This window comes from Periplaneta americana, chromosome 12 (genome assembly GCF_040183065.1).
Source record: "Periplaneta americana isolate PAMFEO1 chromosome 12, P.americana_PAMFEO1_priV1, whole genome shotgun sequence".
NCBI classification, from domain to species: Eukaryota; Metazoa; Arthropoda; class Insecta; order Blattodea; family Blattidae; genus Periplaneta; species Periplaneta americana.
The window spans coordinates 174,803,846-174,822,687 of NC_091128.1; the positions used below are offsets into that span (position 1 = coordinate 174,803,846).

The window sequence follows — 18,842 nt, forward strand, 5'->3', positions numbered from 1 at the left end:
GGAAATTTATCTTTTGAAGAAGTGGAGAAATTCAAATATCTGGGAGCAACAGTAACAAATATAAATGATACTCGGGAAGAAATTAAACATAGAATAAATATGGGAAATGCGTGTTATTATTCGGTTGAGAAGCTCTTATCATCCAGTCTGCTGTCAAAAAATCTGAAAGTTAGAATTTATAAAACAGTTATATTTCCGGTTCTTCTGCATGGTTGTGAAACTTGGACTCTCACTCTGAGAGAGGAACATAGGTTAAGGGTGTTTGAGAATAAGTTGCTTAGGAAAATATTTGGGGCTAAGCGGGATGAATGTACAGGAGAATGGAGAAAGTTACACAACACAGAACTGCACGCATTTTGTCCAATATTCTTTTGAGAAGATTAACTCCGTACGTAGATGAAATTATTGGGGATCATCAGTGCGGTTTTAGGCGTAATAGATCGACAATTGATCAGATTTTTTGTATTCGACAGATAATGGAGAAAAAATGGGAGTATAAGGGTACAGTACATCAGTTATTCATAGATTTCAAAAAGGCATATGACTCGGTTAAGAGGGAAGTATTATATGATATTCTTATTGAATTTGGTATTCCCAAGAAACTAGTTCAATTAATTAAAATGTGTCTCAGTGAAACATACAGCAGAGTCCGTATAGGTCAGTTTCTGTCAGATGCGTTTCCAATTCACTGTGGGCTAAAGCAAGGAGATGCACTATCACCTTTACTTTTTTTACTTCTCTCTAGAATATGCCATTAGGAAAGTCCAGGATAACAGAGAGGGTTTGGAATTGAACGGGTTACATCAGCTGCTTGTGTATGCGGATGACGTGAATATGTTAGGAGAAAATCCACAAACTATTAGGGAAAACACGGAAATTAGGTTTGGAAGTAAATCCCGAAAAGACAAAGTATATGATTATGTCTCGCAACCAGAATATTGTACGAAATGGAAAGCCTTCTTATCTTATCCAGGAGAGGTAGAAGACCTAGAGGAAGACCAAGAAATAGATGGGAGAATGGTGTGATGGAAGATGCTAATTCATTCATTTATAGTGTTCTGCTCAAGGACAGGTCTTTCACTGCAAACCCAGCATTCTCCAGGCTATCCTATTTTCTGCCTTCCTCTTAGTGCCCACATATGATCCATATATTTTAATGTCGTCTATTATTTGATATCTTCTTCTACCCCAAAATCGTTTCCTGTTCACCATTCCTTCCGGTTATTGCTTATTATTTTAATCTTTCAGTTTATAAATGTTAATTATTCTTAGTGTATTTTGATTATTATCCTTTATAACGGACTAAATAGTAGGCTTTATTATTTTGGTAAGCCTTTAAGAGAAACTATCCTCATATTGGATTTTCTCTTTCTCTTTCTCTATTTATTTAGTATTTGTTTATTTATTATTTATTTACGTGTGAACAATGTTCTGTCTCTTTCTTTCATAGAGTAACATGCATTGAGTGCAGAGATTCAGAAGCATATTTATAGGTCAGGGTGTATAGGTTGTAATGTAATAGCAGTTAGACATCTGCCAAAGAATTTGACTCCATATGGCAATACAGAAGTTTGTGTATTGAAAGTGAGTTCTTGATTGCATGCAGGCACGCAGAGGAATTGATTCCCCGGATATTCTACTTTCTGGTGCACCTATCGTACGAGAAGCACCACTCCAAGTGCATCATCGGAGTACCCAAGGTGATCCAGCTATGCGATGGTCTCATGGCAAGTGGGCAGCCTCCTGTCACACATTGTGAGTACATTGTCATCACTATGGTTCAGATTTTCGTCACCTAAAAGTTAGTATTGCGAAGTAGTATAGTTCAAGATCAGCAAACATTTCCTCTATCTCAGGCAGAATCCTCATTGTCACTGGATACCTCGTTGCGGTCTGGTGAACATTGACTCCGAAATGCCACGTGTTTAGCAAAGAGACTTTGAATTCCAAAGCAGTGTAAACCAGTTGCTTACCCTACACATTCTGAGACACAACTAATGATATATAGGGCGAACCGTAAGTAATGTCATTAATTTCAGGAAGTTATTTTTTTAGATATTTCCAAGAAAAACGTTTAATACAATTTTGCTCGTTTTTGCTTCCTTTTAGAGATAAAAATTATTTTATATGAAACATTTCATGGCGTGTTTTGGGAAAGCCATTGATTGTATTCCCAACATGCTCAGTAAATTTGAGAGAGAGAGAGAGAGAGAGAGAGCGCGTCTCTCTAATGCCTACCCACTTCTCTTTCGTGATTCGGGTTTCGCATATTATGGTTAGATGGCAGGACTGTGTCCCATTTTCAATTTGTACACCACTTTGGGCTGGACCCCGGACTCATTTCACCGGCATTATCACCTTCATTTCATTCAGAAGCTAAATAACCTAGATGTTGATACAGCGTTGTAAAATAACCCAATAAAATAAAAAAAATAAAATACACCACTTTGGCAGGCCACGCTGTGCATGATGTGTATCTGTGAAGAGTTTTGTCGTGTACTAGTGTTCGTGTAAGTGTAGTGTAGGGAATAGGTGAAAACGATGAGGAGGATGAAGGGAGAAGAGGAAACCCGGTGCCAGCACATAGCCTACTTCTGTTGAATAGCACCAAAGAGGCCCCATCCGACAGATGAATCACTGTCAACAGTGACATATTATGCCTTCTCTTGATATGCACTGCGGAGAGATTTGGGTTTTAACCCAGGCATATTGGTTCATAATCTAGTGATTAGAAATTGTGCACCGCCACTTCGCCTAGTCCTGAGGTAGAAATTTTACATGAAAATTTCTGACCTCACTGGGAATTGAACCCGGCCTGGCTAGTCTAGAGGCAGACACGCTACCACAGAGCTAACTCAGTGGACCAAGAGAGCAGTGTCTTATGATAATAAATTATCGAAAGAATTTTAGTTTTGTCCTCTAATGTGTAGAAATTTGATCCGAACAAATGTAACTTTTAAAATGTTACATTTGTTGGGATCAAATTTCTGCACACTTAAAGAAGCTTCAATCATTTATCATCATGATACACTACTCTCTTAAATTGACTGAACATATTAGGAATTAAATTAATGGCTTTCTCAAAACATGCTATGAAATGTTTCATATAAAACAATTTATATTTCGATGCTTTAGCAAAGAAGGGCAGCACTGCTACTTACAGACCTGCTACTAAATCTACGTATTACTCTGTGAAGAGATTTATTAAATCTACATACTTAGACTTCAACAAACAAAATTTGATAACACAATCCCAAGGGAAAAAATGGAACTCTCTGCATCAAAATCCACAGTTAATTCCCGATTTACCACGAAAATCGTCTGTAGCTGCATTTAGATTGGCAACAGGCCATGATTGTTTGGCCAAACACCTGCATAGAATTGGAATATATCAGTCCCCTAACTGCCCATTGTGCAACTCAAACCAAGAAATGGATTCGGAACACCTCAAAATCTGTGCTTCAGTGGCTGGCCATGATAATATCTTTGAAAAATATTGGAGTGCAAGAGGTCAAATGACTTTATTGTCAAACGCCTGGCATTAGAAAACAACAACATATTTCGAAAAGGAAGCAAAAACGAACAAAATTGTATTAAACTCTTTTGTTTGACCTATCTCAAAGAATAACCCTCTGAAATTATTTGACATTACTTATGATTTACCCTATATATTTACTGTCGTTTTTAACTTCCTGAAATTATTTGACATTATTTACGGTTTGTCCTATACAGTAGACCATCGTTAATCCGAATTCTAAGGGACAGAAAAAGAGTCAGTTTGGTTTAACAAAGTTCGATCTAACGAAGTTTTGGTAAAATAGTTCCCTGTTATATGAAATGACAAAATAAATCCTAGAAATCATACTACCTATAGTAAATATCCTTCTGATCATCATTTCAACAATACAATTCAGTGACAGTAGGCCTACTTACTGAATAAGTGCAATACAATACTTCAGTACTTTTTAAAAGTGGCTGCAAAACGGTATTTGTTGAATACAGGGGGGAGAGCTATTAATCCTTCCCATTGAAGGCTTTAAGGAACCAACCTGGACAAATACCCAATGTCCCATCCCTACCTTCCCGTGGTGCAGCTGTTAGTAAGCATAATTTTACAAGCTGAACTAAAGGGAGAGGCTACTCATCAATTAGCACTGGTCAGCTTGATGAGTTAATGACTGAATTTGGTATAATTTTCCTCTATTCAATACCTAATTCCCTCTTCACCCTTTCCTATCCAGTCCTCTGACTGAACTCTTACTTTCTTCGACCCTGACGGCATTAGAGCATTCGAGGCCTAGGGGTTCATTTCCCTTTCCTTCCTCCTCTTTCTACTTTTCTGTTCCTAGTGCTGACCTGCTATGGCACTAAAATCGTCCTCCAGTGGCTTAAGGAGGGAAAGCTGGTGATCAACAAGATCTCCCAGCTAGGTCCAGTGGACCCGTCGACCAACAGCAGGTGTGGTCCTCCAGACATTCTGGGGGTTGTGTGTGAATGAAGTAGCCACCAAAACGTTAAAATATGGTGTTCACTTAAATCGGCTACAACTTGCCATTTTCAGTTTGGAATATATCAGTCTCCTAACTGTCCATTGTGCAACTCAAATCAAGAAATGGATTCAGAACATCTCAAAATCTGTGCGTCAGTGTCTAACCATGACAATATCTTTGAAAAATATTGGAGGGCAAGAGGTCAAATGACTTTATTGTCAAATGCTTGGCATTAGAAAACAACAAAACAACAACAGACTGTAGTTTCAGTCAGAATTAAGGTATTTCAAGCTATGGAATATGCAGCAAAGAATAATAAATACGTACAGCAGAAAATTAATGAGAACATTATTTTCTTATCATTAAAAAATCAGTAATTGCTGTGTGATTACTACTGCCCTCAACATGATGGCACACTCTGAAGAGACCACGTCCAGAGCTGCTGTGTAGACTGTAGGAGGATCTCGCATTACCAGTCAGTCTATTTATACTGCATTAGAATTATAATAACTGAAATATATATATATATATATATATAGCTTCTATGAGGAATTGGAACATACTTTTGATCAGTTCCCTAGATATCATATGAAAATTTTATTGGGGGATTTCAACGCTAAAGTAGGACGGGAGGATATTTTTAGACCAACTATTGGAAAAGAGAGCCTACACGCAATTAGTAGTGACAATGGAGTTAGATTAGTCAACTTTGCCACATCGAAAAATTTAATTGTCAAAAGTACAACATTCCCCCATAAGGATATACATAAATATACTTGGACTTCTCCAGATGGATTGACACACAACCAAATAGATCACATCTTGATAGATAAACGGAGACATACTAGTATAGTAGATATTCGAACTTTCAGAGGTGCAGACTGTAATTCTGACCATTATTTGGTGATTGGAGAATTAAGAGAAAGATTATCAGTAGCCAAGCGAGTAGAGCAACAAGTTAATATTACTAAATTCAATATTTTGAAATTAAAGGACGAGGAAGCTAAGCAAAATTATCAGGTCGAAATTTCGAATAGGTTTGCCACTTTAGAAAGTTCCGACGAAGTTGAGAAAGAATTAGATGTTAATAGCGTGTGGGAAAATATCAGAGATAGTATCAAAATTGCAGCTGAGCAGAGCATAGGTTATTATGAAACTAAGAAAAAGAAACCGTGGTTTGATGAAGATTGTTGCATGGTAGTAGAAAGAAGGAAACAGGCAAAATTGAAATTCTTACAGGATCCAGTTGAGGAGAATAGAGATAATTATTTCAATGAAAGACGGGAAGCAAGTCGTACACTTAGGAATAAAAAGAGAGGTTACTTGAAGGAAAAACTGAATGAGGTAGAAACAAATAGTAAGAATAAAAACATTCGAGATTTATATAAGGGTATAAAGGAATTTAAGAACGGATATCAGTCAAGGGTAAACGTGATCAAGGATGAGAATGGTGACTTGCTTGCAGACTCTTCATCAATCCTAAACAGATGGAAAAACTATTTTGCGCAACTACTAAATGTACATAGGCCAAATAGAAATGATCGGGACGATATTGAAATACAAACTGCTGAGCCATTTATACCCGAACCCACGATTTCAGAAGTCGAAATTGCGATAGAAAATCTGAAAAAGTACAAGTCTCCAGGTATCGATCAAATTCCAGCAGAATTAATACAAGAGGGTGGAAGTGCATTATATAGCGAAATTTATAAACTTGTACTTGCTATTTGGGAAAAGGAAATTGTACCAGAACAATGGAAGGAGTCCATAATTGTACCTATTTTTAAAAAGGGGGACAAAACCAACTGTGGTAACTTTCGAGGAATATCACTTTTGTTGACGTCGTACAAAATTTTGTCCAATATTCTTTTGAGGAGATTAACTCCGTACGTAGATGAAATTATTGGGGATCATCAGTGCGGTTTTCGGCGTAATAGATCGACTATTGATCAGATTTTTTGTATTCGGCAGATAATGGAGAAAAAATGGGAGTATAAGGGTACAGTACATCAGTTATTCATAGATTTCAAAAAGGCATATGACTCGGTTAAGAGGGAAGTATTATATGATATTCTTATTGAATTTGGTATTCCCAAGAAACTAGTTCGATTAATTAAAATGTGTCTCAGTGAAACATACAGCAGAGTCCGTATAGGTCAGTTTCTATCTGATCCTTTTCCAATTCACTGCGGGCTAAAGCAGGGAGATGCACTATCACCTTTACTTTTTAACTTCGCTTTAGAATATGCCATTAGGAAAGTTCAGGATAACAGGCAGGGTTTGGAATTGAACGGGCTACATCAGCTTCTTGTCTATGCAGATGACGTGAATATGTTAGGAGAAAATACACAAACGATTAGGGAAAACACGGAAATTTTACTTGAAGCAAGTAAAGCGATCGGTTTGGAAGTAAATCCCGAAAAGACAAAGTATATGATTATGTCTCGTGACGGGAATGTTGTACGAAATGGAAATATAAATATTGGAGATTTATCCTTCGAAGAGGTGGAAAAATTCAAATATCTTGGAGCAACAGTAACAAATGTAAATGACACTCGGGAGGAAATTAAACGCAGAATAAATATGGGAAATGCGTGTTATTATTCGGTTGAGAAGCTCTTATCATCCAGTCTGCTGTCCAAAAATCTGAAAGTTAGAATTTATAAAACAGTTATATTACCGGTTCTTCTATATGGCTGTGAAACTTGGACTCTCACTCTGAGAGAGGAACATAGGTTAAGGGTGTTTGAGAATAAGGTGCTTAGGAAAATATTTGGGGCTAAGCGGGATGAAGTTACAGGAGAATGGAGAAAGTTACACAACACAGAACTGCACGCATTGTATTCTTCACCTGACATAATTAGGAACTTGAAATCCAGACGTTTGAGATGGGCAGGGCATGTAGCACGTATGGGCGAATCCAGAAATGCATATAGAGTGTTAGTTGGGAGACCGGAGGGAAAAAGACCTTTAGGGAGGCCGAGACGTAGATGGGAGGATAATATTAAAATGGATTTGAGGGAGGTGGGGTATGATGATAGAGACTGGCTTAATCTTGCACAGGATAGGGACCGATGGCGGGCTTATGTGAGGGCGGCAATGAACCTTCGGGTTCCTTAAAAGCCATTTGTAAGTATATATATATATATATATATATATATATATATATAAGAGGGAAGTATTATATGATATTCTTATTGAATTTGGTATTCCCAAGAAACTAGTTCGATTAATTAAAATGTGTCTCAGTGAAACATACAGCAGAGTCCGTATAGGTCAGTTTCTATCTGATGCTTTTCCAATTCACTGCGGGCTAAAGCAGGGCGATGCACTATCACCTTTACTTTTTAACTTCGCTTTAGAATATGCCATTAGGAAAGTTCAGGATAACAGGCAGGGTTTGGAATTGAACGGGTTACATCAGCTTCTTGTCTATGCGGATGACGTGAATATGTTAGGAGAAAATACACAAACGATTAGGGAAAACATGGAAATTTTACTTGAAGCAAGTAGAGCGATCGGTTTGGAAGTAAATCCCGAAAAGACAAAGTATACGATTATGTCTCGTGACCAGAATATTGTACGAAATGGAAATATAAAAATTGGAGATTTATCCTTCGAAGAGGTGGAAAAATTCAGATATCTTGGAGCAACAGTAACAAATATAAATGACACTCGGGAGGAAATTAAACGCAGAATAAATATGGGAAATGCGTGTTATTATTCGGTTGAGAAGCTCTTATCATCCAGTCTGCTGTCCAAAAATCTGAAAGTTAGAATTTATAAAACAGTTATATTACCGGTTCTTCTGTATGGTTGTGAAACTTGGACTCTCACTCTGAGAGAGGAACATAGGTTCAGGGTGTTTGAGAATAAGGTGCTTAGGAAAATATTTGGGGCTAAGCGGGATGAACTTACAGGAGAATGGAGGAAGTTAAACAACACAGAGCTGCACGCATTGTATTCTTCACCTGACATAATTAAGAACATTAAATCCAGACGTTTGAGATGGGCAGTATGGGCGAATCCAGAAATGCATATAGAGTGTTAGTTGGGAGACCGGAGGGAAAAAGACCTTTAGGGAGGCCGAGATGTAGATGGGAGGATAATATTAAAATGGATTTGAGGGAGGTGGGGTATGATGATAGAGACTGGATTAATCTTGCACAGGATAGGGGCCGCTGGCGTGCTTATGTGAGGGCGGCAATGAACCTTCGGGTTCCTTAAAAGCCATTTGTAAGTAAGTAAGTAAGAAATATATATTACGTACATTAAATAAATATCAATACGGCTAAGCCTTGAAAGCCGCAAAGAACGAAACGCTCATGTTTACTATACAGTATGTTCGGTTTAGCCGAGGAATAACTTATGGAATATGCACTGAGGTTTATCCAAAATTCGGTTTAAGTGATGGGTTTTTCTCTATTAATTCAGCTGGGACCAGACTGTTTGATTTAACCAAGTGTTCGGCGGATCTGATTTCAGATTAACGAGGGTCTACTGTATACTTACTGTCATTTTTAACTTTTAATTCACGAAAATACTATCCTTAGTCGTCGCTAAATGTTAAGTCACAGAACACATTTGAATGTCTACTACTCCAGGTATCCCAGCACTGGTGCCAGTGGTGGAGGACGTGTTCCTGGTGCGTGGTGCAGGTGCCGGAAGCTCCGGCCTCGACCTGAAGGAACTGGACACGCAGCGCGAGGTGCTGGTGTCCATGCTGCTGCGCCTGGTCGAGTACCACCAGGTGCTGGAGCTGCTCAGCGTGGTGCTGACTGAAAGTCGAGACAGTGAGGAGAGGTGGCGGCGGTGGTCACGCCAGCTGGTGGATCTGCTGCTGCCGCAACTCGCGCAGGGGCGGGTCCGCCTGGAGTCTCGCACCGCACAGCACGCCCTGCAGCGTGTGCTGGGTGCCGTCGCCCCCTGTGTGCTGCGTCCTGTAGACCCCTTGCTACGTGCGCTCTTCTCAGAGGCACGGTTCTCCAGCACGGTGGCTGTCCAGCGCTGGCTCGGCATGGTGCTTGCTGTGCTGCTGCAGTTGGTGGCGCAGGGAAAGGAGGAGGTGGTGCTGGCACGTCTAGAAGAGCTGGAGCTGTTCCTGCCCCTGCCAGCCGAGCGGCATGACCCGCTCAATGCACCTCATGGCAAGCAGCTGCCTCCAGAGCAACTCATGGCCAGGTCAGTTGGAGCAACTGCCTTCTTATTCCTGAAACATCATCAGACATGCACATTTCCTCTCCTCTCGCGATAAGCTGCAATTACTTTTGTGCTACTTTGTGTTAATAAAGTTCAAGAGAGTGGTTCACAGTGGTCTGGGCCAGTGGTATTCAACTGGAAGTAGGGTATGCAAAGACTTTTTAATGGGTATTGAAATTTTAAATAAGCCGCCATGATGGTCTAGTGGCTAGAGCGCTGAACTTATAATCCTGTGGACCCGAGTTCGGTCTCCAGTGTACCCCCAATTTATAAGTTATATTGGCCAAACCCGTGATCCAGGTAACACCGGTTTTCTCCGGGAATGCCGGTTCCCCTGTGGTATCCCAACAAATCTCCATAATCATCTCATCTCATCATGGATGTAGCTTAGATTTTTTTTTTTGTTTTAGTAGGTTATTTTACGATGCTTTATCAACATCTTGGGTTATTTAGCATCTGAATGAGATGAAGGTGATAATGCCGGTGAAATGAGTCCGGTTCCAGCACCAAAAGTTACTCAGCATTTGCTCATATTGGGTTCAGGGAAAACCCCGGAGAAAACCTCAACCAGGTAACTTGTCCCAACCAGGAATCGAATCCGGGCCACCTGGTTTCGCGGCCAGACGCGCTAACCGTTACTCCACGGGTGTGGACTATAGCTTAGATTAGCCTCCTAAGGCGCACCCTGGACAATGACTCTGTCGGTAAATTGACTTCATATGGGTGAATGACGTCAATTAAGTACCCATCATTAGTTTTAAAAAAAATTTTAAATAAGCATATACATTTCATGAATGGTCAGAGTTAATGATTAGATTAGAAATTCGTTTTCCACCACAGTTGTCAATTTCCCTGAACTTCCCTTAAAATTGAAAACTTGTCAATTTGTGACTTTTGGTGTTTTGCTCACAAAGAGTATATTGTCACTGCACCTCCAAAATTCGCTATGTTTTTTTTTTTTTTTTTTTTTTTTTTTAAGAAGAAAGGAAAAAACATTGTTACCTTTAATTCCCTTGATTTTCAAAGCTACTTTTCGTATAATTTCAATCATTATAAGATAAATTATGAAATTATACCGAAAGTACCTTTGAATATGAAGGAAATTGAAAGTAGTGATGCTTTTTTCTTTCTCCTGCAAAATCTTTTTAAAAACACATAGATTTTGGAGGTGCAGTGACAATATGGAACTTAGTGACACTCATTTCACACCTTCTGCCATTCCCCTCTACTTATTTGTATGAGCAGAGTTTCTCTGCATTGAAATCAATCAAAACGAAACACAGAAATTGCTTAAATCCAGAATCACCTCTGATGTTCGCACTCAAGAACATTCGACCAAGAATCAAGGAGTTGGCATGCAGAAAACAACATCAGGCCTCTCATTAACTGGGCACAACCACTTAAGTTAACAGTATAGTAACAAGATCAATTTTCTCTTTTATAGTTTGTGTTATTGTGCATGCTACTAACTCAGTCCATAGACCAGTGGATAAAAAAACTGGCCCAGTCCTTTAATAAAAATGTACTTGACACATTTAGGGATCACGCTCTTCAATTGTTGAAAGATTTCCTGGCTAACGAATCCGTCATCCAGTGAGGAAGATTCGTGCTTTATAATAGAGTTCGTAGCATTCATAATTTTGAATTGTACAAACTGTATATATATATATTTTTTAGTTGGTTATTTAACGACGCTGTATCAACTACTAGGCTATTTAGTGTCGATGAGATTGGTGATAGCGAGGTGATATTTGGCGAGATGAGGCCGAGGATTCGTCATAGATTACCTTGCATTCACATTACGGTTGGGGAAAACCTCGGAAAAAACCCAACCAGGTAATCAGCCCAAGCACGGATGGAACCCACGCCCGAACGCAACTTCAGACCGGCAGGCAAAAGCCTTAACCGACTGAGCCACACCGGTGGCTACAAACTGTATTTTACAGTGTATCGTAATTCTGTAGAAAAGTACATTTTGATATTTCGAGATGATGTTATTAATTCAAGCTCCTTTTTTATCATCGTGTAATTCATTTGATGCGGCTAATATAGCAACAATTCAATTAATAGAAATGTTTAGTGAACTCATTAGAAGGGATGTGTGTCAGTACGTGAAAACACTCCTCCGTTCAGCTAGCATGTGTGGTTGTTAGTAACAGATCTTGATTTAAGTCTAGACGTTAATCGTCTCATATAAATGCATAACATATTTTGCAGGTTCCTGATGCAGACAGTGGGTCTGGTAAGCAGTCATATCCATGCCTGTCTGTTCAGTCCTCTGTCAAGCGAAGGCATTACCTACCTGCAGGAACAGTTCTCACACTTGCTGCTCTACTGTATCTACATGTTTGAGTCAGGTGAGATGTTGCTACTGTTCATATGAGTAATAACTACGTTAGTATGGGTGGTTGCATTACTGCTGTTGATGTTGAGCAAGGGCCTGCTTGTGTTGATGTGAATGGCTGCATGGTTACCTTTGGTGTGAGGCACAGTATTTTATTATTATGTATGTTGCTTCCAGGTAGCTACTGCCGCGTTGCCACGGCTGCCATGCAGATGGTGCAGCAGGGAGATGCTAGTCTGCCGTTGGGTGACATGAACCGTGTGTTTCTGGAACTAGCGCCCAAATGTCCCATGCTCGTGTTTCAGTGGTGCTACCTGCTGACGCTGCTCAACTTCAGTGACCAGGCTTTCTGGGCGCAAGTCCTACGGACCCAGCCGCACGAGCTCATTCTCGACCAGGGGTCAGTAACAAACAACTTAGAGTCTGTCTGTAGTCCGCATTTTCTTGACCTTAACGTAGTTCAGTAATTCAACTTGCAAAGTTTCGGCATGACTACCACGATTCATTGGAATAACAATTCTGGTGGGCAAGGAAATTCTGGCACAGTTTTCAGTTTATCCTGTTTGTCTCGTACTCTAGTAGATATCGTATTGGGCTGAAGATACACAATTACAGTCTTAAGATGAAGTACAGTCTGAAAGATTAGCTCAATGGAGAAAATCCGTGATTCCATCAGGAATGGAACCCGTGACCTTCCGGCTTACAGCGTAATACCTTAACCACGATCCTACTCTGAAATAATAGCCTGTGGAATCCAATGATGTTCTAATTCTCTCATTGTCGGTTGCAGCCCACATGCATTCAACATTTTTGCTTGTTGAAGGCCTTCCAGTACGTGGATTGCTTTCGATGAATTCCCGGCCATCTTTGAAGAATTGGTACCACAGTTTATCTGAGCTTCGCTCACTGAATCATGCCTGAAAGCCTTCTTAATTATTCGAATAGTTTCTGCAGATAAGTGTCAAAGTTGGAACCAAACTTGATGCAGATTCACTTTTCCATTCACTCATTATTATGAATGAGACGATCACTCAGTATACTAGTACATTAAACAACATCTCGCTGCTGACTGAATAGCCCACGTGAAATGGCTGTTTATGCATGCCCAGTAAGGTCCCCTTTGATTGGCTGTCAAGTTACATCAAGGTCAAGTAACTGGTTGTCGAGATATTCAAAATGGTTGGATACTTTCCGGACAGACCTCATATTTGAAAGTTCAATGATGCTAACAAAATACGTTACTAATAGCTGTCATTAAATTCAATAATCACACTGTTATGTTTGCAGCCCTGTTCAAACAGATCGCTGTGGACCATCTCCCTGTATAAACTTAGAGCTGGTACGCAAGGGAGGCACCATTCTCTACTGCGACTATGTGGTGAGTTGTGTACAAAATATTTAAGTAGTTCGAAAGACACTGTTCAAACTGGACTCATCTGTCATGAGGTACATTACCAAAATCATAACACTTTTAACGTTTTAACTAAGAAAGTTTTAAGAATTAAATACCTGTGTTAGACGTTGTCTGACTCTGTTATGGAAATGGGCTGATGTCCCGTCATGCATAAACCACATTCGATCTTTGATGATATGGCACTTTCTCCATCAAGATGGGCAATTGATTTGCTAAGAAACTCCGATACTGAAACCCAGTTAATCTACAGCAGGGGTCGTCAGCACAGAGCACGCTGGGGCTAGTCTCTCTTACCCACAAAAAACGCAGTGCACTAGGGTGCACTCCGCAGCTGCTAGTCGGTATGCTCTCTATCTCTCCCTGTTGCACGACAGTGCACACGGGACAGCACCGTGTACCGTTTGAACATTTCAGCGAGTGCTGACGACCACTGATCTACAGGATAGAATGTGTTTATTAGACTTTTTTTTTCTTGTTGTGATGCGTACTACCATCCCTCAAAATATTACTCTTCTTTTTAACACCCTGTGTAGGTCTGTAAATTAAACTCTCATTGTTTTTTTTTTTTTATTTGTTGGATTGTGAAGATGGTATCCATAGTGCTACTTCTTTTTCGGAAATCATGTTTTCACAAAACTGATTTAATTATTTATTTTTTAATATATTCGTGTTAAGTTTTATGTGATTTTTCCCATTAAATTATTCCAGTGTGAGAACATGAACGACGCTGAGCAGCTGACGTGGCTGCTGGTGAACCACATGGAGGAGGTGGTGGCTTTATCAGCGGAGCCTCCCGTGCAGGAGCTGATTGCAGCAGTGCACCGTCACCCACGTGCCAGCGGACTCCTGGTGCAGGCAGTGGGTTCCCGCTGTCAGTCACTCCAGCGCCCCAGCTTCGTGTGCCGCATGCTGCGCTGTCTCGAAGGTGTACACCCCTCTCAGAGCGGCGCCCTGCTACTTCTGCTCGTGCCTCGTCTCCTGGGGCATCCCCACCTAGCTCCCGCTCGCCTAGCAGGCTCATTGGCTTGCCGTCGCGCGGAAATGCTGCTCACGCTGCCACCCCACGAGGTGACTGCCCAGTTGGCCGAGGCAGACCTGCGCCGGCTCGCGGATGCCGTGCGCTGCACCAGGGGCCACGGCGGCCTGGCCAGCCTGCTTGGGAAGCTGGGCACACAGTGCTACAACATCACCCCGTTGGAGTCTGAGGCTACACGGACTTTCAATCCCGCTGACATCCGCTCCATCACTATGGACAAGGCCTGGTTCCTGGCGCAGGTCACAGCCAGGTAACAAAGTCAATATCTGTTATATTCAGGTGCAGTGCGATCATTTCCTTGGTGTCCTCCTGAACAACAGCTCCAGTCACCCTGGAGAATGCTGACTTGGAGGTGCCAATTATTACGAATTTTCTATAATTATTACGGATTCCCCCCCCCCCCCCCACTATTACATTATTACAGCTAAACACAAAATTATTACTAAAGAACAAAATTAGCATAAAAAAATTGTATTATGTGAATTTACAAGAAGCATTTGACCATGTGAGATTGAATGACATACTAAACATACAAGAAAACAAAAGTACTCCTAAAAATCTCGTCACTATAGCTATAGTCCCGTCGCTCTAATTTCCGGCAGCCAGTCGCGTTGCAGGTCGGCTACATTTAAACGTGTGCGTCTTGTGATTCGCTGATTCCTTTCTTAAGGCTCGATAAATACTTAATATAATCGCCTGCCATTTTAGCTCTTCCGTTGGCATTCGCAGAAAGCACACGAAGACGTTATTTGCCGCTCAATTATTTGCTGAATTACAGTGCGTTTGATTTATTATCATAGGAGCTACGACATGATAATGTTTAACGGTGTGGCAAATAGATTCCTCGTATGGTAGCTCGACAGCATAAAAACAAAAATGGCGAACGATACTACCTACCTAGACTTTATAGAGCCTTCACTTTCTAAAACGTAAGCAAAGAGGCGGAGTCACGCCAGAAATAACAGCGTCGGGACTATAGGATTTATAGATAATAGATACATATTTTGTTTGCTAATCTTTAAGGTTTTCCATACTTACCGACTCCAAGAGGGCTATATTTAATATAATTAAATAACCTATACGCACATAGAATTATTCCAATTCAGAAACAACTAAGTAAACTAAAGGAACTCCAAAAGGAAATAACATTTCAATGGATACCTAGTCATTGTGGTATACCTGGAAACGAGAAGGTCGATAATATTGCAAAACAGGCAACATATTTTCAACCAAGACCTCTTCAAGTGATATCTTTGTTCAGTGCCTTTGCTTCAGTAAAGTCTCATTTTACAAACCTATGGATCAACAATTGGCTCTCTTCTGACAAAGGAAAAATTTACAGTCTGTACAAAAGAAACCAAATGACCTGGAAATATACAAAAACTTGCCCAGACATGTTCAAACATTTTTAACAAGAGCCAGAACAGGTCACATTGTCACTCAATTGTACCTACACCGATTTCACATTTCTGATAATCCTACTTGTCTGTGGTGTAATAGTCATGATGAAGATCTGGAACACATTCTTCTAAACCACAAAAGAAGTAAATTAAAATCATCAGTACCAGTTGCAGAAGACACAGCCCTGCAGTATATATTGACTACACCCCAACTCTGACTACTAGCAACAGGCGTCTATAATGAACACCGATCAAAATACCCCTCATTTCTCGTGAAAAACAAAAACTGAATAGACTTATAGTGGACTTTATGTTTTCAGCAAACAGCTGGATACATTAAGAAGATTGATTTAAGGTTTTCAAACTTACATGAAACCTCAAGTTATGATCATAGGTTTCAAAATACTGAGTTGCATGTCACCTAAAAATACATACAATTTCAAGATTTTTTATTTGAATAAATATCACTGATGAACCTTACTGAACAAGTAATGACTACTTCACTGTGTTAGTATTATAAATTTTGGTGGTAAATTACCTGGTTAACTAGTTTCGACGTGGTTTGCGTCATCCTCTGAATCCTAGTGAGTTCCAGCGCTATCTTCTGGTTTCTTGTTGTGGTGGGGTGTGTTCATGATTGCATCGAAAACAGTGTTGTAAATTACTGTACCTACTTGACTAGTTTCGACTTCGTATCAGCTATCTTCAGAACTGAGGACCACCTCTGCTTTCAGCGCCTCATAGATAGTGACGTTGGTTTCAGTTTGGAGTAATGTTGGGTGTTGGTTCCAGGTGTTCACAAGCTGGGTCAGAGACAGCGCAGCTGCTTGGTAAGCTGGAATACGAAGAGATCGTGTCCATCCTCAGCAGCAAGGAGTTCAACGCTCTCAATCTGAAGGACTGTCTCAAACTGGGCACCCACCTAACCCTGCAGGCGTACCAGAACGTGCCCGCATCACAGGTCAGCTTCAACGATGTGGCGAGCTACGTGGCTGCTGACCAGTCCGTGACGACACTGGAGTCCCCGCTGTACAGGGCTGCGAGGCTGTCGCTTCTGCAGCACGTCGCCAACATCAGAGCATTGATGCCCAAGCCTCACCAGGTAACTAGGGATTCTGGAAAGATTTTGGCCAACAAATTGTGCCGTTTATATTTCGGCACATCTTTCTTTTCCTTTCTATTCCTTTTAGATTTTTCTATCTTTATATTTTTCTCTGTTAATTTTAATTATTCTAACTTTTCATAGATGGCTTGTAGTTTTTTCTTTCTGATCTAGTTCTTCTTACTTCTCGTAGATGGCCTTTCTCTCAACTTTCTTTTTTTTATGCTCTGTTTCTGTTCCTATAACCTATGATAAGTTGATACCGAGGGAGCATTAATTTTTTGATCCGGGGAGTATTAATTATTTTGTAATTACGCTTGCTGATTGGTCAAGAAAGTGGTGTGATTTAGATTTGGTCTGTGAAGCGAGTTTCATCTCGAAAAGTAGAGTGAGTCTAGATGTTGGGCTCGAGGAGGTCGGACGCGTGGCAGAGTGCGAGCTGTTGCGCGGGCAGGGACCGGGTTCGATAAGTCTGCCTGGGGCAGAATAGTAATCGGTGTGCGGGAACCTACAAGTGAATTGTAGAAGATATTCGGATGGAGTTTAGCGGCGAGTTTTGGGATGTACTTATTAGTTTGAGCTGCTACCATTTTCCAGACGGATTTATGTTCAGTCAACTCTGGTGAAATTCTGGTCGGTATTTGTATTTTTGGTGGATCGTTACTCGAGTTGTGAAATACCTAAAAGCCTGCCTCTAGCATTCATCAGTTCAGTGAGTTGGTTTCGATTTATGTTTAATCAAGTTTTTGCAGTAGAACGGATTTAAACAGTATGGAATCCACGACGAAGGCGCTCATTGTTGGGTGACGTTTGAGGGGTGAATAAACTGTATAGAACGGTTATGTGTTACGAATTTATGTTGCATGCTGTAATAAATAGTTGTGTTTTACAGTGAATGTGTGTTATCACTTGACTACCTCGACACCCAGATTACCATCCTGATCATAACGATTCATGGCAGGGTTACTTTATTATTTAAATGTCTTGTTTTTCATGTAACTAGTTGAGATGTTTAGAGAAGACAGACAAACCATAAAGTAACAAGAACAGGGCCACAGTATGTGTCAAAATCAAAAGTTACAAAAACATTAAAATTGCCAGGAGTTACTAATTCATTTTTGGAACTAAAATATACCATGTCCGGGAAAAATAAAAAATCATATCTGAGGAACTGTTATATTTACTCTCTTAATAGACACACTTTTTTCCATAATTTTTGGATTAAAAACTCAGGGTGCGTATTATGTGCGAGAAAGAACTTTTAGGAGAAAAAAATCATGACTATCTGACATCCCATGTGATAATCACAGCTGGTTCCGACATTGGAAATTCAAGTAATATTTAAAATGATCTATTGTACGACTTCGAGAGCAGTAATAATGTAAAGTGCCTAAGATACGAAATTAATAAGAAATTTCACTGCAAACCGAGCTTTCTCCAATCTTTCCTATTTTCTGCCTTCCTCTTTGTCTCTCGATATGATCCATATATCTTACTGTCGTCTATCATCCGAAATCTTCTCTTGCCCCGAACTGTTCTCCCGTTTACCATTCCTTCCGTTGCATCCCTCAGTAGGCAGTTTCTTCTCAGCCAGTGACCCAACTAATTCCTTTTACTCTTCCTGATCAGTTTTAGCATCATTCTTTCTTCATCCACTCTTTTCAACATAACTTAATTTCTTATTCTCCTCTCTGTAGATTGAAAACTCAAAAAAGTTTCATATCCATTGTTCAAGAATTAAAACAGAAAATCAATATCCCGAATTTAAAAGAAAACTTACAAATTAAACCAAACCCTTTAACTCTATTAAATATAGAATATAATCTAAATTTAACAGAAGAAATACTGAAATCAGAA

At 40.1% G+C, this 18,842-nt stretch overlaps 1 protein-coding gene across 4 annotated transcripts in view; it reads left to right on the forward strand.

The window, feature by feature from the left end:
• The window catches only part of htt (huntingtin), a 113,693-nt gene that overhangs the window by 63,430 nt on the left and 31,421 nt on the right, over positions 1-18,842 (forward strand). For all 4 annotated transcript variants that reach the window (XM_069842623.1, XM_069842624.1, XM_069842622.1 and 1 more), the window contains 7 exons: positions 1,607-1,755; positions 9,095-9,671; positions 11,907-12,046; positions 12,211-12,433; positions 13,321-13,411; positions 14,156-14,733; positions 16,676-16,985. In XM_069842623.1, coding sequence (XP_069698724.1) covers positions 1,607-1,755; positions 9,095-9,671; positions 11,907-12,046; positions 12,211-12,433; positions 13,321-13,411; positions 14,156-14,733; positions 16,676-16,985 — 2,068 coding nt within the window. The remainder of the gene's footprint in view (positions 1-1,606; positions 1,756-9,094; positions 9,672-11,906; positions 12,047-12,210; positions 12,434-13,320; positions 13,412-14,155; positions 14,734-16,675; positions 16,986-18,842) is intronic.